Source organism: Rattus norvegicus, chromosome 10 (genome assembly GCF_021556685.1).
Source record: "Rattus norvegicus strain SHRSP/BbbUtx chromosome 10, alternate assembly SHRSP_T2T, whole genome shotgun sequence".
NCBI lineage: Eukaryota > Metazoa > Chordata > Mammalia > Rodentia > Muridae > Rattus > Rattus norvegicus.
In genome coordinates this window covers 25,063,647-25,088,833 of record NC_141543.1, presented here as the reverse complement: position 1 = coordinate 25,088,833, position 25,187 = coordinate 25,063,647, and the positions used below count along the sequence as shown (strand labels likewise).

Genomic DNA, 25,187 nt, shown 5'->3' with positions numbered 1-25,187 from the left:
CAGTCCCCACCCAAAGTTCTTCTGCAGGAGGACCCCTGCTCTCGTCTTAAATCAGAACCCACTGTACATGCCTCAGCCCTGAGCCGGGTCTCACTCAGCCGGGGTCCCTGGTGCTCTGGATCCCCAGCTTCGTGATGTGCAGGATGTCCATCAGGGGGCCTACTGTACACCACAGACAGAATGTGGTCTAGGGCAATTCATCTCCTAGGGAGTGGTCCCAGCAGTTTTCTCTCTGGGTCATCTGAGAAGACACACCTACAGCCCTGGCTAATCTCATTTGCATATGAATATGTTCCTTAATTCAGCTTTGGCCTTGATTCTTTTGGATCTAGGTATGAGAATGGGGCTCATTCCCACCAACCTTGGGCCCAGCTTGCCCTGAGGATTGCCTCAACTCTCTAACTGGTGATGGTCCTGTTACCTAGAGGAGATTGTGTTGACTGCAATGAGAGATTTAGTCTTAAGCCTCCAGTAAAACCCTGTGTCTGTGTGTCTGTCTGTGTGTGCATGTTTAATGTGCATGGCTCATGAGGGTGTTGCCCTGCTCTGGTGAATCTGTGAGGATGCTGTAAATGGATTGGATAACTGGTCAGTTTTCCTCCTTGCTGAATCAAGAGAATCAGGTGCCCATTACAGTACCTCCAAACCCATACCCCTACCTAGCCAGGAGCTCTTTCTCATTAATGCTTTGTCTACTGCAAGCCAAACAACACAACAAAAACTGGCATATTCTGGAGATGTTCATTATGCTCACCCAACACTGACTTCTTGACTTCCAGTAAGGCACTGTGCTTCCTTCCCTGTGTGTCTAATAACTGGAACCGAGTTGGCGATGAGGAAAGAGATGGCTGTCTCAATTGAAGGAGCGTTCTCTAGGAGGAAATGCTATCTTGAAGATTTAAGTAGTACGACCTAGGACAAGCCACTTTTCTGGTCTCTCCTCCACATGTGTATGATTGGCATCAGAGCTCTAAGGTCCTGTCATCAGGTCTGTGTTGCCAGGACAACAAAGAAAGGCAGCGGCTTCCTGTACTATACAAACCCCTTGAAAAGCATTGCTGTCCCAGGGCTTTGAAGACACTGGTGTCAGCCTGACCTGAGAGATACCAAAAGACTGTGTTTAGATATACTGTATGGCTTCACAGCCGTGGTGTGTGGATCTCTGCTGTGCTGGGGACAGAGGTCAAGCAGGCAGTGCTCTGTGTGGGGTCTTGTGTGGGACCTGAGGTCTTCAAGCTGCTAGCCCTAGAAAGGAGGTGTTCATCAGGACATCACTGTCCCTTGCATTGGGATATTCCTTCCATGCAAATGCCTGTGTGGGTCTTGAAAAGGTCCCCTTCCATCAGATCCATACTGCTGATAGCCCAGATTTACCAGGACCTGTGTGAACTGCAGAATGCTTTGTTGAGCATGCTTGGTTTATGTGGATTCTGGACTCTGTCTCTGGTTGTATTGGCAGGTTTATAATCACTTTCAGTCCAGGTACCAGGAGGTCTGCCACAGCACATTGCCGTCTGTGAGAGGCCTGTGTAGAGAAATCAAATAGGCCCTAGTTATTGCCCAGGAACATTCATTGTATTTCAGGGGCCCAAAGTGGGCTGCAAATCTTGGTAAATGGCGGGACCTGCGTGTGCACAACAGAGTAGTTTGTGTCGTGCTTCGGTGGGAAGAGGGAAAAGGATTTCCCTGAACTCAAAATTTGTGTCTCCCTCTTCTTGTTTGCCATGAGATTATAGCATATCCATCAAGAGACACACCCAGAGGTTGGGGATAAGCAGGAGAGATGGCTGTCCTGCTCCTGTTCCTGGAAGGGCAGCACTGGGTTCATGGGGGCCTCTTCCTTGGAGCAAAGCTGCTCTTTAGGTCTACACCTGGCTGTCTCCCCTTCTGCCTCCTTTGCCTCAGAGAGCTTAGTACTGGACGGTCCCCAGTAGGGCCCTTGTATTTGATCTTGGTTGGTGGGATGGTTGTGCCCTCAGAATACACTATGGTGTGCCTGCAAATCTCTAGATCCTTGTTTCTATGCCTTGGGGTCCAAAAAATATGATCACCGGGTTGGTGATCTTTTCAAAGCTGTACTGTTCCCTCCCAGCCAGTCAGACTGTGAGATGACTGGGTAAATTGCCGTCAACAGTCACACGCTGTGGTGTTGGGAAGGGATGATGGAAGACACATGGCTATCCACACAACACACCACTGGTATAGTTGACCTTATTGGAGAGACTAAAATGTCTAGTCACAGGAGCTGCCCAAGGTCACAGTATGAATTAGAGGCAGAGTTGAGATCAGAGGCCAGGAATGCTGAAAGTACTTTCTTTCCTTTTACTCATGTATTTCCTGAAGATTCTTGAAGACACCTTCCCCATAGCTGAGTGGTTCTCCTGGAGCCCCGGAGAGCCTCAGGTGTGCACAGGGGAAGTCCTAGATCTCAGAAGTGGGGCCCATTGTGCTAGCATAACTTCCTTCCCAACGCTAGCAGGCTCTGAATATTCCATCCACAGCCCTTTCTTACTAATCCGGAAGCATTTCAGGCTCACCCTCTTCCGAGAATCTCATGAAACGATGTCGTCTTCACTGAGGCCGTTGTCCTACACCGTTGTAGGACGCGCTGCTCATTGGCTTTGTGAGATAGGAAAAGGCTCTAGAACAAGTAGCAGCAAATTAAAACGAACCTACGCTATAAAAACACCAAGTAAATAATAGTAATAAGTGGTGCATATAAATCATACTTATAAAAATATAATAGTAAATATAAACTCAAGTGGGCATCCATCCTATTGGCAACAGCAGTGAGCAGCTAGAGCTTGGGAAACGCTTTGTATTTAACGCCTTAGGGAGGAATATGTATGTGAATCTCTGCTTTCTTCGTATTCACAGAATAACTAGCCAGAAAAACAATGTGATAACCCTAAAAGGAAGACAAAGAGCTAACTGCACACCAAAGATCATTTCAAGAGTATCTACAGTTCATTGTTGACAGCTTATAAACCTGACCAGAGAGGCCAGAGGATTTGATCAGCAACCACTGTTTTTTGTATCTATACATCTATATCTATATATACATACATTTATATATATATGTTTTATATATATGTATCTATCTATCTATCTATCTACCTATCTATCTATCTATCTATCTATCTATCTATCTATCTATCTATCTATCTATCTATCTATCTATCTATCTGCTTATACTGTGAATCACAAGCCCTGCCCCATTGCACTTGTGGGTGAGCAAGAACTACTTTTATTCTTTTAGGCACTCTTGTTATATTTGAAGATTTTATTTTAGTCCTCATCCTCCTTTCTCTGACCTCCCCCTAAATTCTCCGAGTGCCTTATTATTTAATTAGAGGAGGTGCATGAAAGGAAAAGATGACAAGATGCCCTTTCTCGAGCATTTCTCGACTGTTGCTACCTTTTAAAGATTAGCGGGTATGGCTAAGTGAAATGAGATATTAAAGTTATTTATCAAAATGGGGTTATATAGAACCTTCTACGTTTTCAACCTGTAATTTCCCTGTATCAAGTGAGCACACAGACAGAAGGATGTCACTAGATTAACCGATTTGGGTGATTCCCTTATTATCCTTTACCGTGAATCTCCAAGTATCACGTAATTTGCTTTTCTCCTCCTTGAGACAGAAGTTCCACACACACAGCTGCGCTATCTAGGATCCGGTGTTCTGAAGACCCGGTTCCCGACGGCTGGAGGTGAACTTGTCTCTCTTGAACATCTCCCTGATCTTGTCCCTGTCCCCTCTCTCGGCAGCCCTCCTTTTACTGGTTAATAAGTTTCTCGTGGATGGATCTTTCTGCAAAGAATGTATTTTCATTTAGAAGAAAGTGGGGAGAGGGAGGGGTAGTCAATGTCTTGGTGACTTAAGGGCAGTTAGAGTCAAGTGTTTGACAAATGAGCCTCTGAATCAGCAGAGGTTTTGCAGAGCGACTGGAAGGACTGCATACTGATAGGTAAAAGTACTGAGAAACCAAGAATTAATGCTGGGGAGATGCCCGCTAATAAAAAGACTGCATTGCTAAATGCAGGGCCAGCAAGGTTAATGATGATACGTTCTTTTTTAGTACCAAAATTAACATGATAACTTGCATATTAAAGTTAATTCAGATACACTGCTAATGGAGGAGGCATACAAAATTAATTCCTACAGCACCTCATAAATTATCAGCCCTCCATCTTCGTTGTCTTACGCTTTGTCTATGTAAGCATCGCATGCATGCCTTAAGTGGGCGCATTTCAGCCTCGGGGTACCCTTGGCCTCTGAGCAATGTGGGGAGCTTGAGTGCATTCCCTTCAGTGGTGGCCTTCTGCGGAGTGTTTCCCTGCTGGGTTGTGTGCACTTCATCACCTTGCAGGCTCCAGTTTGGCAGGAATCTTGGTCTTAATCGGGAGACAGCAAGGTGGAGATGAGATGAGAAGAAGGTAGAAGATGGGCCCGAGGAGGGAAGAGCCTCTTCCTCTCCCAGTGGCAGAGAACTCTACACATGCAATTTGGGAAAGCAGTTATGTGTAACTGCTTGCTGCCTTTCTCCCTGTGAAGTACCACGGTTCAGGGGAACCCAAATTTTAAGAGCATAGAATCTGAAAGATGAATGCAAATGTGTCAGTTCTGGCATTATGCCATGGGTAACTTCCTTGACTTCCTGAATTCTCACTTTGTGCACCTGTTAAACAGGAAGGATAATAATGTGTAATATAAAGTAACAATATACATATATACACATAGGTTACTATGTATGCTACATTTATACATATTCTAGTAATTACCATACAATATAGTCATATGTACACTTTGTTTTATTATATAATTACAGATATTTAATTTTAATGTAATTTATGTGCAAGAAAACATACATCTTAAGTATATAGTCCTATGCTTTTGTGCACATGTATTCATGCGTCTACATACCTCACATAGTGACACTTTCTATTACAGTGAAATACGAGTTTATTAAAAAGTAAGCAAGGGCTGGAGAGATGGCTCAGAGGTTAAGAGCTCTGTCTGCTCTTCCAAAGGTCATGAGTTCAATTCCCAGCAACCTCTCCTGGCCTGCATGTGTACATGCAGGTGGAGTGCTGTATACATAATAAATAAATCTTAAAATAAAAAAGATTTTTAAAAAAGTAAGCAATACTAATTCTGATATTTCTACAGGAGGCCAGGCATGTGGCACTCAGCTCTTGGTGAGTAGACTTAGTGATGGCTAGCCCTGACTATCAACCAGGAAATTTTGGAAGCACAACTCCCCATTGAGGGAGTTTGCAGGTAGAGTGATGACATCAAAATTTAAATAGGTTACTGGGCAGTGGTAGAACTTTGCTGGGTGTGGCCTAGTTGATGGACATGGGTCACTGTGGGTTGAGCCCTAAGGGTTGTACCTGGTTCCTGATCCCTGGTCCCCTTTTGCTATCCTCTGCTTCGTGGCTGACATATCAAAGGTTTCATTGCCATGCCCTTCTGCCACCACGCCCTGTCTTACTATAGGCCTAAAAGTAATGGCGAAAGCTTGCTATGGCCTATAACCTGAGATGAGACCCTTCTCCATGTTTGTGTCCCCACTTCTGTATTTGTCTACAGCACTGAAAACCCTGTTTAGTACACCAAAGTTGTTTCGGGAATGCTGATTTTATCTCATGGATGAGGAAACAGACGCATGGAGAGCTTGAGACGTTTGCCCAAGATCAGACAGATGTTAACTGAGCCCCTGTGCTCACACTCTTCTTGAGCGGGGATTCTATTGTGTGTGACACATGGCCTGTTACTGAGAATGCCAAGGGAACACAGATCCAGCCTGCTTGGTGGCTGCCACTTCTCTTCCTCTCTTGTCTTCCTTCTGTATCTCCCTATGTATGTGGGCAAGTGGATGATACTGAAATACGGTGTCCAGGAGAGCAGGCTGTTCTCTCTCTGCCCTCCTTGGGAGGCACATAGAGAGAAGTGTAGCAGTGGCCAGGGATGGAGTGTGTTAGGAAACCCTGCCGTTCCGTTCCCATCCACCTAGCGCTACTTGGAGACGGGGCGATGCTTAAGACTTAGCCTTCTGCTGGTCTAAGCATCTCGAGTGAGAAATCTCCTGTATTCCCAATTACCTGTTGCCAAAACACCCTGTATATTTATACATACATGGTGCTGCAAGGACCACTTCCCCTTCTCCCCCCCTCTCTCCCTCCACCTTTCCTCTGTGTCTTCTTCTACCTCCTCATTTCCTCTCTTCATTTCCCTTCCACTTCATTTCATTTTTAAATCCCTTTCCACCTCCTCCTTCCCTCTCTTTCCTTCCCATTTCATCATGGTCACCACCAAATAAATCCTGGTAGCCAGTCTGCTAACAGTATCACAATTTCCTGCTATGAGTTTTAGCCACATTCACGGCGTCTTTCGTGTAATTAGACATAATTAAACTGGTGTCTACCCATTACTCTCAGATGTATTTAGCTACTGGGGCCTTGGCATGCCCATCAGGGTATTTTATGGTCTCAAGCTATTCCCAGAGTAGTGTCCGTTCTATTCTCTCTGACGCTATTTCTGATAGCCCCCTCTCCAGTGTCCTTGCTCACTTCCCTTTCCTCTTTCTGCCCATCACCCAAGCTTTGGTGGCACATTTGTTTTGACTCTGGTCAGATCTGTCCTTATCACCTGTGTCCTGGTCCTGTACTTCCCGGGTAACCCTGACATTTATAGATGTTTAGAGCATAATGGCTCACTGCAGTCCATGAGGCACCAAAGACTAGCACTCAGTCATGAAACCTTTCTGTTTGTTTTTCATATTTCATTTAATTTTATACATCTGTCACAGGAGCTGATGACACAATTGCGTGAACTGCCAGCACTCCCTTTTCTTTGGTTCTTTTCAGAACCAACATTGCACTGTCTGACGTCACAAGAAGCTGATCACATCACTAACTCATGTAGGCCTTTTTCTTTTTTCAAAACCTACTTTCAATAAGGGTTCCTAAATGCTTTAACCTCCCTCTTAGCCCACCACCCGCCAAAGGTAGTGGAAAAAAATGTATTAGGATACAGGGGGTTGTGGCCCTGTTTAGAAATAGTTCTTTGGAGCAAATCCAGCCTGCAGTGTCAGGAAATCAACAGTTCAGTTTACAGGACTTAGCAGTGGCAGCTCGATCCACTCGCAAACACTTGAATATGCCTGCACTCCTGTTCAATAGTGTCAGGATAGCACTGACACAAATCAACAGCAGGGGCACCACCCAGCAGAAACAACCAGGCCTCTGCCCAGCCAGCAGGAGCAACCAGGACCAGTGGGATGTCAGAAGAAGTTCTCTCTCTTACCTCTCTCAACGAAGAGAAGATCAGAGAAGACAGGAGACCAACAAAGCATTAAAGCTAGCTATGCAAAGTCCCATGACAGTCAGTTGAGTTGAGTTGAGTCCTATTTATACTCTCTCTAAACATCATGTGTCCTTGCACAGGTCTTGCCTCAGCAAAACGAGTCTGTCTTATCAAAGAGTCTGTCTTCTTAAAACTTCATGTGAGTTTATATCAGCCGATATCACTCTGCCAATCAGCCCCAGTCCTGGGAGGCAGCAAGAAGCCACCAGAACATCACCAGAAATTTTTTGGTGCTTTTTCTTTCTATGAAGTCATGATGAATGATGACCATTAAAGAATGGCAAGGCGTACCAATACCATCCAGCATCGTCCACTGCCTGTTGGGTCCTTCTTAACATCATGATTCCTTTCTCGTGCTTACTTTAGCAAAACATCCCTTCAACTGTGTCTGCTTCAGCAAAACACCATCTGACACAACTGACTTTCCAAAGGAACCAGAAGTTCCCATGTCAAACAGACTTATGTAGAACAGTGACTTTGAGTGTTGGCATTCGAATTCAGTATGAAAAGTTTTCTTTTAGAACCTGAATGTCAGAAAAGCCTGTGTTTCCCAGAGGGGATGGGAGTCCTCTCTTGCTTTAATGTTCAAAGACCTCAGAAATTTGGCTGATTTTCTTCACTGCCCCTCGAGGGCAGCCGGGGCTTGTGTCCTGACCTTCACTTTCCTCTCACGTTCTCTCTCTCCTTTTTATTCTTCTTGGACTGAGGTAGCATAGGAAGAAGTACACATAGCTAATAATGAGTCTATGAACAAGTAATGCCCCCCCAATAAAATATTAATATCAATTTCATAGGAGTTCAATTTGAGATTCATCCGCAGGGACCGAACATAATTGGAAATGCACTGTGTTTCATTGTGTGTGGGTTTTATACTGTTCCTGTCGATTGACTGCCTCTTTCTTTATTACACTTGGACCGCCCTGAGGGTGAGGACTGTATATCCTTGTTGCTTTTGTGTGGAGAGCTCATTGTGTGTCGTTGAAGGATATTTATTCTCCCACCTCCTTTCTCTCACACCTTCCCTAGATCCTCTTCTGTTGCTTTACAGTCCAAGCTGCCGTGTCTCTTTGATTCTCTTACTTACATATTGGGCCCAAGTGTGAGTTCATTAACTCACCCTTTGCTTTGAGTTATGGGAGCAGGATGCAGAGAGGCTGGTGGCTCTGTTGCTCCAACACAGACAATAAGGGACAATAAGACGTCCTGCCCTGCAGGGGGAGCTCTAATATCCACCTTCTTAGTCCACACTTGGAAAAGAAAGGCTGGAGGGTGAGCCCACCCGTTTCCATTTTTATTTCTAGGGAGGAGAATGATGCAGCTTTGAGACCTTCCCTTTCAAAGTTCTAGCTCGTTTGTAGCATGTGACACTACTCAGATTGCTCTCCATAATAAACAGTGGCGGGATTAAAAGTATGGAGCTGGAAGTGCAGGCGTTCCAGCCCCGCCCACCTCCTTTGCAGCTGAGGTGGGGAAGAGGAGAGTGGAGGGAGAAGGAGCCAGAGGACGATTGAAAACAATTACCATTCCATTTCGCCAATGCTTAAATCCAGGCGCATTTCCTCATTTAATTCTCTGAAACGAAGAGCCCCTCTGTTAGCCTTAAAATGCAAGCAAGAGGCTTTTTTTAATGTGTGATTTTTCCCAGAAATGGAACTCTGGTGCTCCTATTGATCCAAAACATCGCTGTTGGGTTTTGTTCTTCTGGATATTTGCGAGTTTGTGGTGGCAGAAGGAGAGGGCTCCTGTGCAGCTCGAGGATTGCCCGTAAGTGGCATTATTACTCTTAAGTTGCAAAGAGCAATGTAAGAGGCACTCAGAGAGAGCATGCCTGGGCCCTCTGCAGTCTGTCTGCATACAAGAAAGGAGAATGAAATTGCAAAGTACATACTGCACTCATTTCCACTTCTACCCATCTTTCAGAATCCAGTTCTCTGGGTTTGGGGTTCCCTGAAAAATACACACAGACAGACACACAGACACAGATACACACACACACACACACACACACACACACACACAGAGAGACACACACAAACACATAGACACAGATACACACACACACAGACACACAGATACACACAGAGAGACACACACAAATACATAGACACAGATACACACACACACACATACACACACACACAGACACACATACAGACACACACATACAGACACAGACACATAGACACAGACACACAGACACAGATACACACACATACACACACATATAGACACAGATACACACAAACACAGACACAGACACACACATACAGACACACACACACACAGACACATAGACATAGACACACACGTACACAGACACAACACATACACACACAGACACAGATACACACACACGGATACACACACAGACACACACACAGACACATAGACACAGACAGACATGTACACAGACACAACACACACACACACACACACACACACACCTTTGAATAATGCAGAGAGTCATTTCAGTCCACCTTATCCCAATGCACCAAGACTGGTGTTTAGTGAAGGGCATAACTTAGTTCCAGCTGAAGGCCCAACACGCTTTACTGCGGACCCAAAATGTCTTAGGCTTAGCATCCGCTGGAGATGCCTCAGTAACACACAGGGCTGCACCAGACTGTGGATGCTGTTGCGTTTGGATCATGCCGTGAAAGAGGCATTTGAACCCCGATCTATGGAGGAAATTTGTAGAGGGGTCCTCTCCAGCATTACACAGCGGGGAAATAGTAAGGCTGGCGTTTAAACCTAGGTCTTCCTACCTGGACTCCAGAGCTCTACACATGTCTTGATGCCTCCCTTTGCAACAAGGCAAAGCTTCCAAAGCATTGAGATATTACCAGAAGGGCTGACCACAGGAAACCGTGAAGGAGAGGACAGTGGCATACAATTCTCCCTCACCCAGCAGTCCCCAGAAGTGACTACCTTGCTTCCTTAAGTATTACGGAATAAACCATACCATAATACCCCAACATGAAGCAGTGTTTCGGTCCTGAGAGGAGCCTTAGATTCAGACTGGTAAGGCACCCTCCGCTATGAGCAGACACTCAGACATTCACCTCACACTTATTAGGATCCCACTGTGTGATCGAGATTGTGCAGTAACTGTGGAAGACGTGGCTCGTTTGAAATTGGATATTTCATCCCAGCTTTTCAAGTCTACTGGGGAAAAGGGCACCAAACTATGCAAAGGTCATGGTTGCTGTTCACTGTTGGAGTAGGATGAGATAGGAGACTAAGTCAACATTTCGTTCTCACGCCTCCTTTCTCCTATTAGCTCTGTTCCTTATGAAGATATGTCTGTCACAGTGCCTCTGCCTGCTGAGGAAGCCCGGTTGCAGTTCATCACTACAGACTAACTTATACAAGGTTGCTGAGTTAGAGTCCCTGGTGAAAGAGAATTTGGGATTTGTGGATGCATGGGTACAGTCTGTGGGGAAGGGAGTTGGGAACCCTGCATAATGGGGGTCAAGAAGATTTAGCTTTCGAGCAATGTGGGGGCTGCCGACTGGCTGTTCCAGTAGTGGAATCAAGGTTACACATGGTGCCGATTTGGAGCAAATGAGATAGAGGAATGTCAGACCAGCTCATGGTACTCTAAGGGCTACTGAGCACAGTTCTATTATGTGTGTTTGAGGGACTGCTCATTGCATCCCTAATAGCCAAGATTGCCTAGAACAGAGGCAACTCAGTTTGGCTCCAAGCTCTCCTATTGGCTTCTCCTGGTTTGGAGGTAGATGAGACAAGTTCTTTTACCAGGTGGGGCTGCTCTCATCCAGGGTAACACGGCAAAGGTGAACCTTCTGAGCATCAGGAGTGTATCGAGTAGTGGAGCCCACTCAGCTAGCCTGGGTTCCATGTTTATTTTACCAAACCCATTTTCAGCAGAGATGTGTGCTTTAATGAACAAGCTTCGGAGAGGAGGCAGGTCAGCCGTGGCAGTGGGGCGGGTCAAACCGAGAGCACAAGGACCTGTTAGAACATGACTGTCCTGACAGCTTTGGAAGGTGTGATGGGAGGCTGTCTCCGGCAGCAGCCACTTCACGCCTTCTGGGGGCGGGGTGTTCACGGGAGCTTTCCATTACCTGCTAGCGGAAGCAAAATGCTTCGTGATTAGATCCTAATTTGCTAAGCTCTGTAAGGAATCTGTTGCTTGGTATCAACACTCGAAGATGCCTAGGTTTACCACTTACTACCCAGTCTATCTGCAGGTTGGACTGACCCAGCTTCCAAAGCCTAGCCTAAGACTGCCCAGATATTTGGCCCCCGTATCTGTGAAAACAAATAAATGAACAAACAAACAAGATGAAACTAACCAACAGGCTTTACCTCTTGTCTCATCTCTGGCTGTAGCGAGGAGGTCGGATAGTTCGGGAGCTGTGACCGTGGGCGCTTGAGCCCCGCGGCGCTGCCACTGATAGCGATTTAGCTTTCGTGGATTGCTCAGTGTCTGAACTCTTGTCCGTAGAAGAGATCTGAGATTCTGTGCATTAGAAAGAATGGCTGGGAGAGGGTGACGGCTTAATACCCACCCCTTTCCTCTCTACAAAGTCTGCTGCGTTTCTTTCTAGGACCAACCCCCCTCCCCAGCTCCCCCAGAAAAGCACAGAAATGAAACCTTGCTTACTTCTGTGTACTAATCAAATCCTTACCATAGCCCAGACGAGCCCTGACCTCTTCCCCACCTGTCTAAATTTTCTGTCCCATCTTACGTTCTCCCAGCTATGCTTGTCTCTGGGCAAATTTCCCATATCAAATCTGCATGCAGGGCCATGACCTGTTTCCTCTCATCCAGGATGCTCTGCCCCAAGATCTTGACATGCTTTTCCCATGTAACCCTTTCATGTCAGTCCCCAGTCTTGGTCTCAGAGACATCTCCTTGACTGCATTCAGGAAATGGTCCTTCTACCTTGGGTTCCCTCCGGCTTGTTTTCTAGATCCTGTGCTGTAGCCTCCCCCTGATTCTCTGCCTAGGAACACAGCCAGAGCCCGTTCCTAGATCTACCTCCTTGGTGGGAGCCTGCTTTACCTGTGGACTGGAAATGCAAAAATGACCTTGGGTTGTCTGTCCCCCGGGTTTGGACACCCTAAGATAATGGTTCTCAACCTGCGGGATGTGACTCCTTTTGGTGTGTCTTACGAATCTTTCATAGGGGTTGCCTAAGACTTTCAGAAAAACAGATATTTATATTACAATTCATAGCAGTAGCAAGATTACAGTTATGAAGTAGCAACAAAAAATAATTTTTTATGGCTTGGGGTCACCACAACATGAGGGACTGTACTAAAAGGTTGCAGCATCAGGAAGGTTGAGAACTACTGGCCTAGGTCTTCCTTCTTTATGGGATGATGATCCCTGAGAGGTTGCTGGAAGTCTGGAGGATTGTGCCCTGTTTTTCCTATTCACTTCTTGTCCTCACTTTCCAACTCCTGTTCCAGAGGTTGCTGGGACATGCAAACTTTATCCTCTGGCTTGCTACTGGGAAAGCCAGTGTGGAAAATCCAACAGCCTGTGGAATAGAACATCCATGAGAACCATGTTTGTCTCAATAAGTATTTGTCAGCTATGTGTTTCTCTATGTGTATACATACAGGACACAGTAAACGACGTATAACACACACTTGATATATGAAGGGCACATATATATTACAGGTATGTGTGTTTTGAAGTATATAGATTGGCAGAAAATTCAAATGTATCTACAGTCAGTGTAACTTTGGGGTTACATCTGTAGCACCTCCTCTTAAAAATTCTTGTAACTCGGCACTGGGAAGAGGGTTCAAAGTGAAAAGTGACTGTTGCAGAAGGGGTGGGAGTGACCATGCATGTTTGAATCCCAGTGCAGTAGGGGTGGAAACAGAGGATCCCAACTACCTAGTCTAGCCAAATTGGAATCTTCGTCCCAGGTAGAGAATGAGAACAACACATGACATTAACCTAGTAAGGTCACCTATGTGCACGCGTGTGCACATCATATACCTAACCACACCACACAGAGGTCAGGGAGTGGATAAGCAGGGAGAGGGAAGAGTCAGGGTGGGATAGAGGAGTAAAAAGGTTCTATGGTTCCTGCCAGTTCACCCTTTCTACCACAGCTATGCAACTGTGGCACATCTAGTCATCAGAGGGCTTTCGCTTGTTAAAAAAAAAAAATCCCATTTTATGTTACGTATAAAACATATGTGATAGACAGTTACAAGCCTCGAATGTTAAATATGTGTGATCAAAGTGGGAGCTTGTTCAGGAATTTCAGTGGGCATCCAGAATAACGCTGGAGACTCACGTCTCTTCTGGAGGATCTACTACTGTGTAATTAGGGCTGATTCTATTGAGATTCCTGAAGCTGAGGTCTATGATCTCTAACTAGCCTGTACTGTCTGACTTGGGAGGTATATTTTGGCCTGTAAGTTCAAAGTAAGGAAATGTATGTCATGGTGAGGGCTGGAAGGGGGAAGGGATGATCTGGATGTTGTAATTAGGTTATGTTTTCTGGGAGTGAGCCATGAGTTGCCACTAAAAAAAAAAAAGACAAAAAAGAGGGAGATGTAAGTAGAATTGCACAGGGCTTGTACCTGGTCTGGAATATGAAGTTTGTGGGTAGTTATTGATTTCCCTCAGTGGGTGGAATGTGTTTGCTTTGTGACACACTGGCTGGAGGAGGGAGGGCAGTTGGGAGAGCAAATTGCTGACTGTCAGAGTCGTGCCGTGTCTATGGAGTGACTCCTTCTAGTCTAGCTGATCCAGCCAAGTGGTCTTTCACATCTGCAGATGGTCCTTGAACCCAAGGGGAAAAGGCAGCTCAAAGAAGTTGAACTACACTTACCGTGCTCAGCCCTGCCCCGTAGAGCTAGGGTTTTAATCAAGGGCTTTCCCAGTGTGCCAAGAAGACACGTCAGGGAGAAACAGCAAGCCTTGACTGCCACAGGCTCTCTGGTGCTCCAAGAGGTTTAAACTGATCTGGATTCACCTCCCTCCCAGTCAATAGAAACTTGGCCAAAGCCCAATGGGTTTCACCTTAAGGTCTGTGAAATATTGACCAGGATTGAAGAGGCGATTAACCAGCCTTGGTGACAAAATGAAAGGCTGACTTGGAATGAAATTACAGGTCCAGATACCACAGTCAGGCTTATTACAGAGAAGGGTAACCATGTAAAGATGCAGCTGGACAACATGCAACCCTGTGCTGTATCTAAATCCCTTCTCTGAGTTCACCATCTTCTAGAGTATTCCGCAGACTCCCCACATGATGGACCAAAATGGTACCTGAGGTCATAAACTGGCAAACGTTTCTCCATCAGGGACATGAAATTCTAGCCTTCTTATTTTATGAGAGATTTGTTTGGTTTTTCAATCCCTCAAACTAGTCTCAGAGAGAAGGGTCAGTTTTCTTACTATGTGCATTGCACTCTATCTAGAGGCTCCTGATGACACCCACTCTGTCCAGGAATGAATCTATAGACATTGACATTGAACTGGTATAGAACTGGTACCTCGCAAAAAATCTGGAAAGATGATGCTGTACCCCACCTAAGGGGGAGAAGTTTGGGTGCGTGATGATTATCACCTGTTGTCCTCCTTTGGGCCTCAGCTTCATTTCTGAGGTGATCAGTAAGAATCTCATTGGCTATCCAGTTCCAACCATAATGATGACTTAGTGTGATTTGTGATAAGCCAAACACATTCTGGTACTATGATGACACCAGAGACAGTCACTTCAGTCAGAACTGGAGCACTAGGAAAGCGCCTAGAGGATTCAGCCTCTGAGTTCAGATCAAGAAGGAAAGAGTCTGTCAGGTGAAGGGCATTTCTGGCAAAGAAGGCAATGTGGAAAGATCCAGAAGCAGAATGACAGTGCTGAGTGGGGTGGAGAGGGAGGTGGAGGAGCACCAAGTCGTGGATCTGGAGGTAAAGAAACATCTCACAAAGGGTCCGCGTAGCTGATCCAAAGGGAAAGCCCTATGATGACGAGATATACCACAGTTGCATAGCTATGGTAGAAAGGGTGATCTGACAGAAGCAATAGAATCTTTTTAATTTTCTCTCCCTCCCTGACTCTTCCCTCTCCCTCCCTACTTCTCTGCCCTCTCCCTGCTTACCCACTCCCCCGCCTCTGTGTGGTGTGGTTAGGAATACATGATGTGCACATGCATGTACATAGTGCTCTTTCCAGATGAATGTCATGTGTTGTTATCATTCTCCAACCGGGACAATTGGAAGTCACTAGGAGATTTCCAGACCGCAAAGACCGTCTGTAGAGAGAAGGGAGATTGTGACCCAGAACATAGAAGAATCAGATTCATGGCAGGTTGGATGTTGATTTTGAGAAAGCATAGAATCTAAGATGGTTCCCCAATTTCCTTGGTTGACTGTGATGGGCTGTCTTCACTCTGAGAGAAAGCAGAAGAGAACAGACGTACGGGAAGATGTCACATGCAGATGTGATTCACAGCGACTCTCCCCTCCGGGCTAAGGCTGTGGCTGTGGTCACAGGTGGAATATCAGCTCAATGCCCTTCAAGGTGGCTTTTCCAAAAGGGCAGAGTCTCTCTCTTTCTTTCACTGGCTGATATGAGGAACAAATAAAGGAAAGGATAATCTTATTTGAAGTGTCCTTGGGTAATAACCTCACTGAAAAGGTACATCACTCTTCAAAAGGGCTGTGAGATCAGGGGCACAGCACTGCCTATCATAACCCAGCTTTCTAGGGGAAAAAAATGAAAGCTGAACCCAAGAATGCTGCATTTTCCTCTGCAGTCACTTGGACAAAAGAACCTTTGGATTAAAACACAGAGAACTGAGTAACTATGCAGAGACCTCAGCAGTGGTCTGAATTATAATTTGGACTTGACACCTGATGGCAGATTGCCCAGTCTTTGTCAGAGTGGTTACCTGAGGCAAAAATCTCACACGGGGATGTGGGACCGCGAGACCCATTATCTCTGTCTACGAAGATTCATTTAAAGGCTTTGCGAGATCTATCTTTTTAAACCATTTGTGTCTGTTAGTTTGACAATCAAGCAGTGATTTAGAAGTGCTGCCTCCTGAAGCTTTTACTGGCTAATGTAATTTCACAGCTCCAATTACAAACCAGAAAAATTATTTCATCTCCCCAAAACAGGGGAACTAGACATTTCTGAGAAATCAGGGTTAAAGAGAAGACAAAGTCCTTTCTGCAGAAAACAGGCCCCAGTATTGATGGCTTCCTCAGTGAGAATCTTGCTGAGTCCCGATATCAGCAGCCTCCAGCATCCAGGGATGCTGGTCTTGCTAATGTGTAAAGCTGGCACCTTTCGGATTGATGAAGTGCTTTATTTCTGGGGTCTGATCTACTCTAGTACAAACGTATCCACTTGTCTACCTTTCCTCCTGCCACTTCCGTGAGCCTATATTTTATGTGGTTGTAGAATTTCGAATGAAGGCTTAATAGTGATTTGGTTTAACTTGTCTGACCTTTCACCTCATTATCCCAGTGTGTAAACAGCTGCCCAGTGTTTGAACACCTCTAAGTAGTGGGGAGCTCATCACTGGACTTTCTAAGGGAATATGCTATTTTAAACTCAGTTTTAAGTAGGAGTTGTAGGACAGAGCTTCTCATGGAGATCATTAGTGTTTAAAATTCCTCACCAGGATTGTCCCTTGGTTCCAGATCTCTGCAAAGGCACCCCCCCCCCACTGTTGAGAGGCACAATCCTCCATGTTTGTTTCTTCATTGTTTTGTCATCCACACAAATCTTATCTCCCTTGGCTTGAGTGCTAGAGGGTGGTTGGCTCTGGTCATTCATTTCCACTTCAGAACAGTGCCTGCGCATAGAGAACCCCAGTCCACGTACCTGAGTGACCAGTGGATAAAAGGAACGTGTGCGTGAGTTAGTTAAATTGCACAAATGGGTCAATCTTTTATTTGACTTGACATCTTCCTGCAGGTCCTATTGATCTCATTTTAGAAATGATTTCAAGTTTTAAGTCACAAAAGTGCTTAACACATTGGTTTCCTAACCTTTTCTTGCCTTGATCTGGGCACTGAGCCAAGCACCTTACACATGCTAAGCACACACTTGACCCAGCACTACATTCCCAGCAGTAGCCATATTTTAAACTCAAGATACCTGTCTACTCTTAATCTGTCTTTTCTTTCCTTCAAGGTCTTTGGTGACCTTTAGCCTCAACGTAATCGGAATGTTTCATATCAGGAGTAGGAGTCTGGTGTAACAACGGGGACCCACGACTACTTCTGTTCCCATTGTCCTAGCTGACTCACTTACAGTGGGATCTCTGTGCTCTTGGGCTCTAGGTATTTGGTTCTCTGGCCATTCTACACATTGCAGTGACAATGACTCTCCTCAGGGGGCATTTTGTGACTTTCTTATTCAGACAACCACAGAGGAGAAAGACATTTAGCATTACGTAGCTTTCCTTTGTTACTCACAAGCCTAACTTTTGAAGAGAAAGACGGTGCTTATCTTCTGATGGTTTAAAGATGGGAACAACAGTGAGGTATGCCTGGGCCGTGAAGTATCCCGATGTTGGAACTACTCACGTTCTAAGGAAGGGCTTCCTGCCTGAAATGATCTTCCCCAGTTTTCCTGTCACCTTGCACCCCGAACACCTGCGATTTTCTTTGTCAAATCTGAAGTTTCAAAGTAACTATCCCTTTTCAAAAAAGCGTTTGGAAACAGACCTCTAAAGGAACATGTAGGACGTTTGTTTTCTAGATCTGCAGGCAACAGAAAACTATTTTTTGGAAATTTACATCTAAATAAATGTATTGGGAAGACATTGTCATTCATAGACTCTGGAAAAGGTGCTGAACTAGTCATCAGAGGGGACAGAGCCAAGGTAGTCCAGAGAGAGAGTGAAAGAGCAGAGACAAGGGCGGGTGTCCTCCTCCATGCGGTTGACAGCTGAACTCCATGAGGTCTGGAGTCTTCATACAGTAGTTCAGATTTCAGTTCCTATGCATGCACATAGGCCATCAGCAAAATAATACCACCTTCTCCCCCAGTGGCCAAGATGAGTTAACTCTTGCCAAACGCTTCCAGTGGTGCATTTGAACCTAGCATACTCTGTGAACACTCAACACACATTAATAGTTAGTAATGTCATCTGTTACCATTATAAATGGGCCCTTGAGATTCCAATGCCAGGGCACAACCCTATTTGAGACCCAATGCTCAGGCATTCTAAGGAGTGCAAGCGCCTTCCCATACCTTCTCCAGGTTAGAGCCCATCATGGGCTTTTTGAGTCAGTCAGGATGCTGGCCACAGATTGAGAGCACGTGTTGGGATGGAAAACAAGAGTTATCCTTGTCTTCTTTGATTTAGTTTCTGCCCTTTCTTATTGTTCCTCACTTTGGTCAGATTTTAAGTAGCTAACGGGAAAGAACCGCAGCTCATCCCCGTCCCTTCGGAAACCTGGTGTCTCAAGAGATAAAAGAAATGTTCAACATCTAGCTGTTAGATTGAATTTAACTGACATTCTGGTGTATATGATTCATGTCTCAGCTCAAGTGGCATCTGGCTGTGGATGGTTTGAAACAATTTTGGATCTTTTTTTTTCCTTAAAGGTTTTGTTTTTAAAGGGAAATGCAGAGACAAAATTGGGTAAGACTTTAAAACCCCCAGAAATGTCCTGAGACAGCTCTGTCGGGAAGGATTCTCTGTGCTGAGAAAGTTCTAATTTATTCCAAAAGGAAAGCAATGTGCACAGGAGCACGTGGGAGACCACTCAATGTTTGGTGATTTGAAAAATGTCCAACAAAAGGATTATGGCTAAATAAGGAAACATGTCAATGATTTGAGAATGTTATAGTAGTTAAATAATTAAGTTAGTTGTTATATGTAATAATATAAAAATTGCCTTAAGGAATATTGGTTAGTGAACACTACAAGGACGCGTGTAACTAAGTCACCTTTTGAAAAGCAGATATAGGCAGTGTCACTGAAGGGTCTATTCTGCTTTCATATGGAGAGTCATGCACAACGATTATGACAGCTCATAACCACAATGCAACACGAGTCAAAACAAACACGAAATAAAAATGAGAATAAGAGAACCGATACTGCAATATTTGAATATATGCATATGTGTGTATATGCATTTACATATTTAGACATATGAAATAAAATAGCTACATGATTCTATGGGATGAGGTTCAGGGGGAAAAAACAGAATTGTGAATTATAGTCTAAGGAAATCTTAACCTAAGCTTTAATAATTTTTTTAACAAGGAAAATGTATTTGCCAATTATCAACATGATGATAAAAATCATATAAATTGTTAAGTTCTGCAGCAATGTAAGTATCACAGGGTAAATCTATTACAAGTAGATGGAGCACAGTATATTTATTTAGAACTGTATTGCACCATGAAGGTGAATGTTTCCATGAGAAAAGACAGGTGTTTTCTTTTTTTTTTAAATTTTTTGTCAGATATATTTCTATACTTTCATTTCAAATGTTATTCTCTTTCCCGGTTTCCTGTCCATAAGCCCCCATTCCCAGACAGATGTTTTCTATATGTTCATAAATGTATATAATACACATGCACACATATATAACGTGTGTGTGTGTGCGCGCGCGCGCGGGTGCATGCGTGTCTGTGTGTCTCTGTATTTAACAAAGGAAACTAGACAGTAACCCTACGTGCCTGGCACTCCTTCGCTTTCAGAATGCCGGGACATTCTGCTTCCTGTCATCACCAAAGAGCTGAAGGAGCTGCTGGAGCAGAGGGACGATGGGCAGCACCAGGCCTTGGAGAAAAAGTACTGTGTGGAACTGCTCAACAGCATCCTAGAGGTCCTCAGCTGTCAGGACGCGGTGAGTCCTCAGGATGAGGTCGCTGCCCTGGGCTCCGATCTGGGCTCAGCTGATTAAACCATAAATACTGATGCTGATGAAGAGCATCTGAAACTAGAGAGGGAAACCAAGACCTGCTCAGGAGGCTGACTATTTCAGTGACGTTTCCCCGATGGCTTTGAATGGTGGAGCTGGGAGAGACAGCTGTTAGGAATGCAGAATGTGACATCGTGTCATCCTGTGTCCTAGTGGACAGGTTTTTCCCTGTGTGCAGGCATCAGTGTCATCGGAGCCTTCCTTGGTGATTGGCACGTGGCGTATCTGTTTTTACATCCCCGGTTCGCATGGCTACCAAGGAGAGAGCTTCTTCTGCCCTTATGTTCAGGAGAACATGCTCGGTGACTTTCATGCTCAAGGGCTTGGGTTTGGTGTCTCTGGAGATTTCTTGTAGTACCAGAAATGGGTAGCACTCTTCCTGCCTCAGCCAGTTGCTCAGACTCAGGCCCTGGAGAAAGGGTGTGGAGTGTGACTCTCAGAGGGACAAGGCTGAAACTGTGAAGCCCAAGCACATATGGTTGTCATTACTTAGTCATTTAGCGACAGACACGGAACCTAAAGGAAATGTCTCAGTGAAGTGCTGGAGGGCTTCCGAAGGACAGATCCTAGAAAGAGCCATGCAGGTTGAGAGGCAGTGCTGAGCCACAACCCAGACTTGCCCCGAAGCTCAAGAGGAGGGAGAGGGTCAGTCGGTTGGTTTGACTTGGCCAGGTTTTTATGGAAAGGTCTCAATGCACATTTCTCTTCAGGGGAACTGGACTCAGAAGTCTTCGATTCAAATAATCAAGAAGTCTTTCCCGAGTATTTGTGTAGGCATCCCTCCTTGCAGGAACACTTTCTGCTCCTGCCAAGTTCTCAGAGAAGTGCTGTCTGAATGAACTCCCTGTGGTGGGCAGTAGCTTTAAACCTTCACAAGGTGATATTTCTGTACTATTTGTATCTCATGGTCATCCAGATTACTAAGTTCCTTCTGATATTATGTTATTTCTTCCTCCTGTACTAACCATCCTAAGTCTTCTACTTATTGGATAAAAGCAGAGGCTTGTGTGAATTCATTCATTCATTCATTCATTCATTCATTCATTCACTCAGAGCTACATAAAGCCCACCAAGTATGTGCTAGGCATTGAGGATACAGGATGAAATGTTTCCTCAAGAATGTGGCTACAACTACCTAAATACTATACATGTACTGACCCTGGACTCTGACCCCATAGGTAGCAATGAATATCCTAGTAAGAGCACCAGTGGAAGGGGAAGCCCTGGGTCCTGCTAAGACTGAACCCCCAGTGAACTAGACTGTTGGGGGGAGGGCGGCAATGGGGGGAGGGTTGGGAGGGGAACACCCATATAGAAGGGGACGGGGAAGGGTTAGGGGGATGTTGGCCGGGAAACTGGGAAGGGGAATAACAATCAAAATGTAAATAAGAAATACTCAAGTTAATAAAGATAAAAAAAAGAATGTGGCTATAGAAATATAAATATGCAACTGGAATATGCAGGCTGAAATCTGAAATCCCAGCTCTGAAATGCCCCAGAAACAAAGATTTAAACCACCATGTGTTAAGAACACAGGTAGAAAATTCTAGTCCTTGAAAGCTTGTTCCTTAACAAAAAATTTTTTTTAAATTAAAAATTTTAAAAATTAAAAAAAGAAACCCTTTTTTCATACACAAATTATTAATATTACTAATTGTTTATTAATTATATAATCAATAGATGATCCTTAAGTTATAACTTTTTGGTTAAAATGTTTGAACTACTGGTTAACAAAACTGTCTGGGATCATTTAATAACATATATATGATATGTATGTATATGTGAAAAATACATATATGTGTAAAAAATAAATGATTTCCATGTTTTAACATGGGTCCCAAACACAAGGTATTTCATTGCATATTCAGGTTAAACATATCTTAAAAATCTGAAAAAAATGTAAATCATGACTAAACTACAGATGCATGCTAAAGTGCTAGGCCTATGAAGGAGTGACTACGTGTGTGGGAGGTCACTAGGGGTATGAGGGAGGGGAAGTTCTCAAGGAAGCATCCACAAAGGAGTGAAACCAGCTAATGGTCAGAGGTTACAACTAATTATGATTCCTGCTATTTGCTGGTTTCTAGGCATTGTGCAAAATGCAATTCATGCATTCTTATGACTTTGCCCCTAATAATAAGGTTCATTATTCTCACTTTATAAAAAATATTGAGATTCTTAGTCACTCACTAAGTAAGGCCAGATGAAGTAATTCCAGTTAAGGTTAATCAGACTGTGTGGTTCATGTGGTCGTGGCCATGAAGGTACAAGGGCACTGCCATTCCCTTTCTGATCACACGCTCGTCTCATGGAGAGAGACTATGGAAGCTGAGAGTTCGAAGACTCAGTCGTTCTCCAGCGTTGAGATTGGGATGACCGTGTTTTGTCCTGGGAGCTGAAGCCCTACTTCTTCAGAAATATCTTAACGTTCCCTTCTGTCGAATAGCAATTTGCAAAGGTCCTTTACAGCGTGTTATGAATAAGGTCGTAGAGGCTTGGGAAATCATGGTTTGGAGAAGAACAATTGTGAGGAGCACCCCTGTTCCTCTTATTCCTGATGGTAGTACTCAGTTCGTTTTCACAGCTGCAGAAGCTCTGTCCCCCTCAGGGGAGTGGCATCACTCCCAGCTCTGCCCGACATATTGTCATCCTTTTGTAACTTTGGTAATATCACAGACCCTGCCTCTCTTCTGTGAGAGGAGACTTCTGTCTCACCCAGCCTCGGGACTTGGGGCTTTCAAGCCTACAGGGAATAGGAGGCCCAGAGTAACTCCTGGGCTGAGTGTGTAGGAGTTGCTTTCATTATGAGAGCCAACTACAGACTTGGTCCACTCCTCTCAGGATAAGCCACTGTCTACTGGATGACTTACACAATGGCATCACCATCAAGTTGGTACAAATTTCTGAGAGGGTGAACTCACCCCACACCTCCAGTTTCTGGAGGTGAAACCATGTCCCTGATGAACAGCGTCTCTTATGACTCTGTGGACATGAGCGCCACGAGCCAACCTGTAAATCAGAAATCCCAACCTTCCTAGTCAGAGTCTCTCTTGATGTAGTTGATTGTGACTCTTGAGGCAGACGTCACCTGGGGAGATTGTGAAAGGTGGCAATGCTGAGGCCCCAGCCCGAGCCTTGTGATTTCAGTGCTAAGGGACTGGAAGAGGCACTGCATTGAGGGATTGCTGGGTACCGAAGGCCAGGGTTCCAGTGTGGCAGCCCTCAGTCTTAAGCTTGTACTCTGAGGATCTAGAGAACGCTGAAGCACAGTTTGATCATCAACTCTGGAGGATGGCGGTCTGATGTCTGATGGTTTCTCTCATCAAGTGCGCAGGTGACTTCGATGCTGCTGGGTTGTAGACCATGCTGTAATGTGACCCACTGTAATTCCCTTGAACTAGAGTAGCGTGTCTCCACCTTGCTAATGCTTTGACCTTTTCATACAGTTCCTCATGCTCTGGTGACCCCCAACCATAACGTTATGTTCATTAATACTTCATAACTGGAGTTTTGCTGCTATTATGAGTTGTAATGTAAATATCTAATATGGGGGAGATCCGATACGTGACCCACCAGTTAGGAACCACTGAACTCGAGGAGTAGCTAAACTCCTTTCCACTTCTCTACCTCTGTAATTCAAGAGCCCCGTCCAATCTGCATTTAATAATCCAGGATAACCAAGACTTCCAACCCACTCATTCTACTCTAGGATTCATTTTGGTCAGGTAGCAGTGACGTGGGCTGTGCAGAGACCTGACTTTGAAAGTCCAGATGTACAAACAACAGGATTTTATTCACCCATGGGGGAAAAATGAAACCATGACATTTGGAGGAAAATGGATGCAACTGGAAATCATTATGTCAAGCGAAATAAGCCAGACTCGGGAAGATGAGAACTGCATGCTCTCTCGCACATTGAACCTACATTTAAAACCACATTTACATATGTATCACTTTAGATTTGTGCTTATATGTGTGCTTGTAGGTTACAAAGCTAGGAAGGGGGATCATGAGGGAGGAAAAGATTGTCAAGGAGATGGGAAATAAGGTAATGGTATATATATGTATATATATATATATGTGTGTGTGTGTGTGTGTGTGTGTGTGTCTGTGTATATCCATATATATATGTATGTGTGTATGTATATATATGTGTGTGTGTCTGTCTGTGTGTCTGTGTATATCCATATATGTGTGTGCATGTGTGTGTGTGTGTGTGTGTGTGTGTGTGTAATGGGAAAGAGAAGGCGTGATTAACTGGGTAGGAGCTGGAGATTGGAGGGGCACACTGAAGTTAGTGGGGGAATGGAGTGAATGGAACAGTGTATAATAGCACATACATTTGAAGGTGAGAGCCATTACTTTGTATGCTCACCTTCAAGGGCAGTTTAAAAGAAAGGAGGGAAGGAACCCAGGCCGTGGGATACTCATGCTTGTTTTGCACAGGTGCAAACAACACTTAGACTTTGAAAGGAAACACATGTAGAAAGGCCACCCAGACCAAACATCCTGAATTTCTTCTGCTGCTTATTCAGACCCACCATCCTGATAGTAGGGCTGGTTGTTACTGATTCTAGTTAATGCCTTGTAGCAAGACTTTGTCCCCGTCTGGTTTAGACAATGACCACTGACTGGAGCTAATTCTGGGAAGAGCTACTTAGGGTAATGCAGTAGTTAGAGTGTCCGGAGGGATCCCAAGCTTCCCTGTGGTGGTGGGCGGGGCCTGTGTTTGGAGGATGGGAAGGTTGCTAATCCTCAGTTGTCAGTGTTGGAAAAATTACAGCCCCACCGGGGAGGCCTGTAGGGTTCTCTGTGAGCCTGGGTGTCTTATGACTTGGCGAACCGTCTTAGCCTGCTTCTGAGGGTTTTAATTGTTATTTATTTAAACGATAGTGTTAAATTTCCTCACTCAGCTGCCG

General features: G+C 44.7%; 1 protein-coding gene across 4 annotated transcripts in view; it reads left to right on the top strand.

The window, feature by feature from the left end:
* Dock2 (dedicator of cytokinesis 2) overlaps positions 1–25,187 on the top strand; it is a 418,958-nt gene that overhangs the window by 157,068 nt on the left and 236,703 nt on the right. For all 4 annotated transcript variants that reach the window (NM_001419946.1, XM_087572859.1, XM_087572857.1 and 1 more), the window contains 1 exon segment: positions 20,045–20,193. In NM_001419946.1, coding sequence (NP_001406875.1) covers positions 20,045–20,193 — 149 coding nt within the window.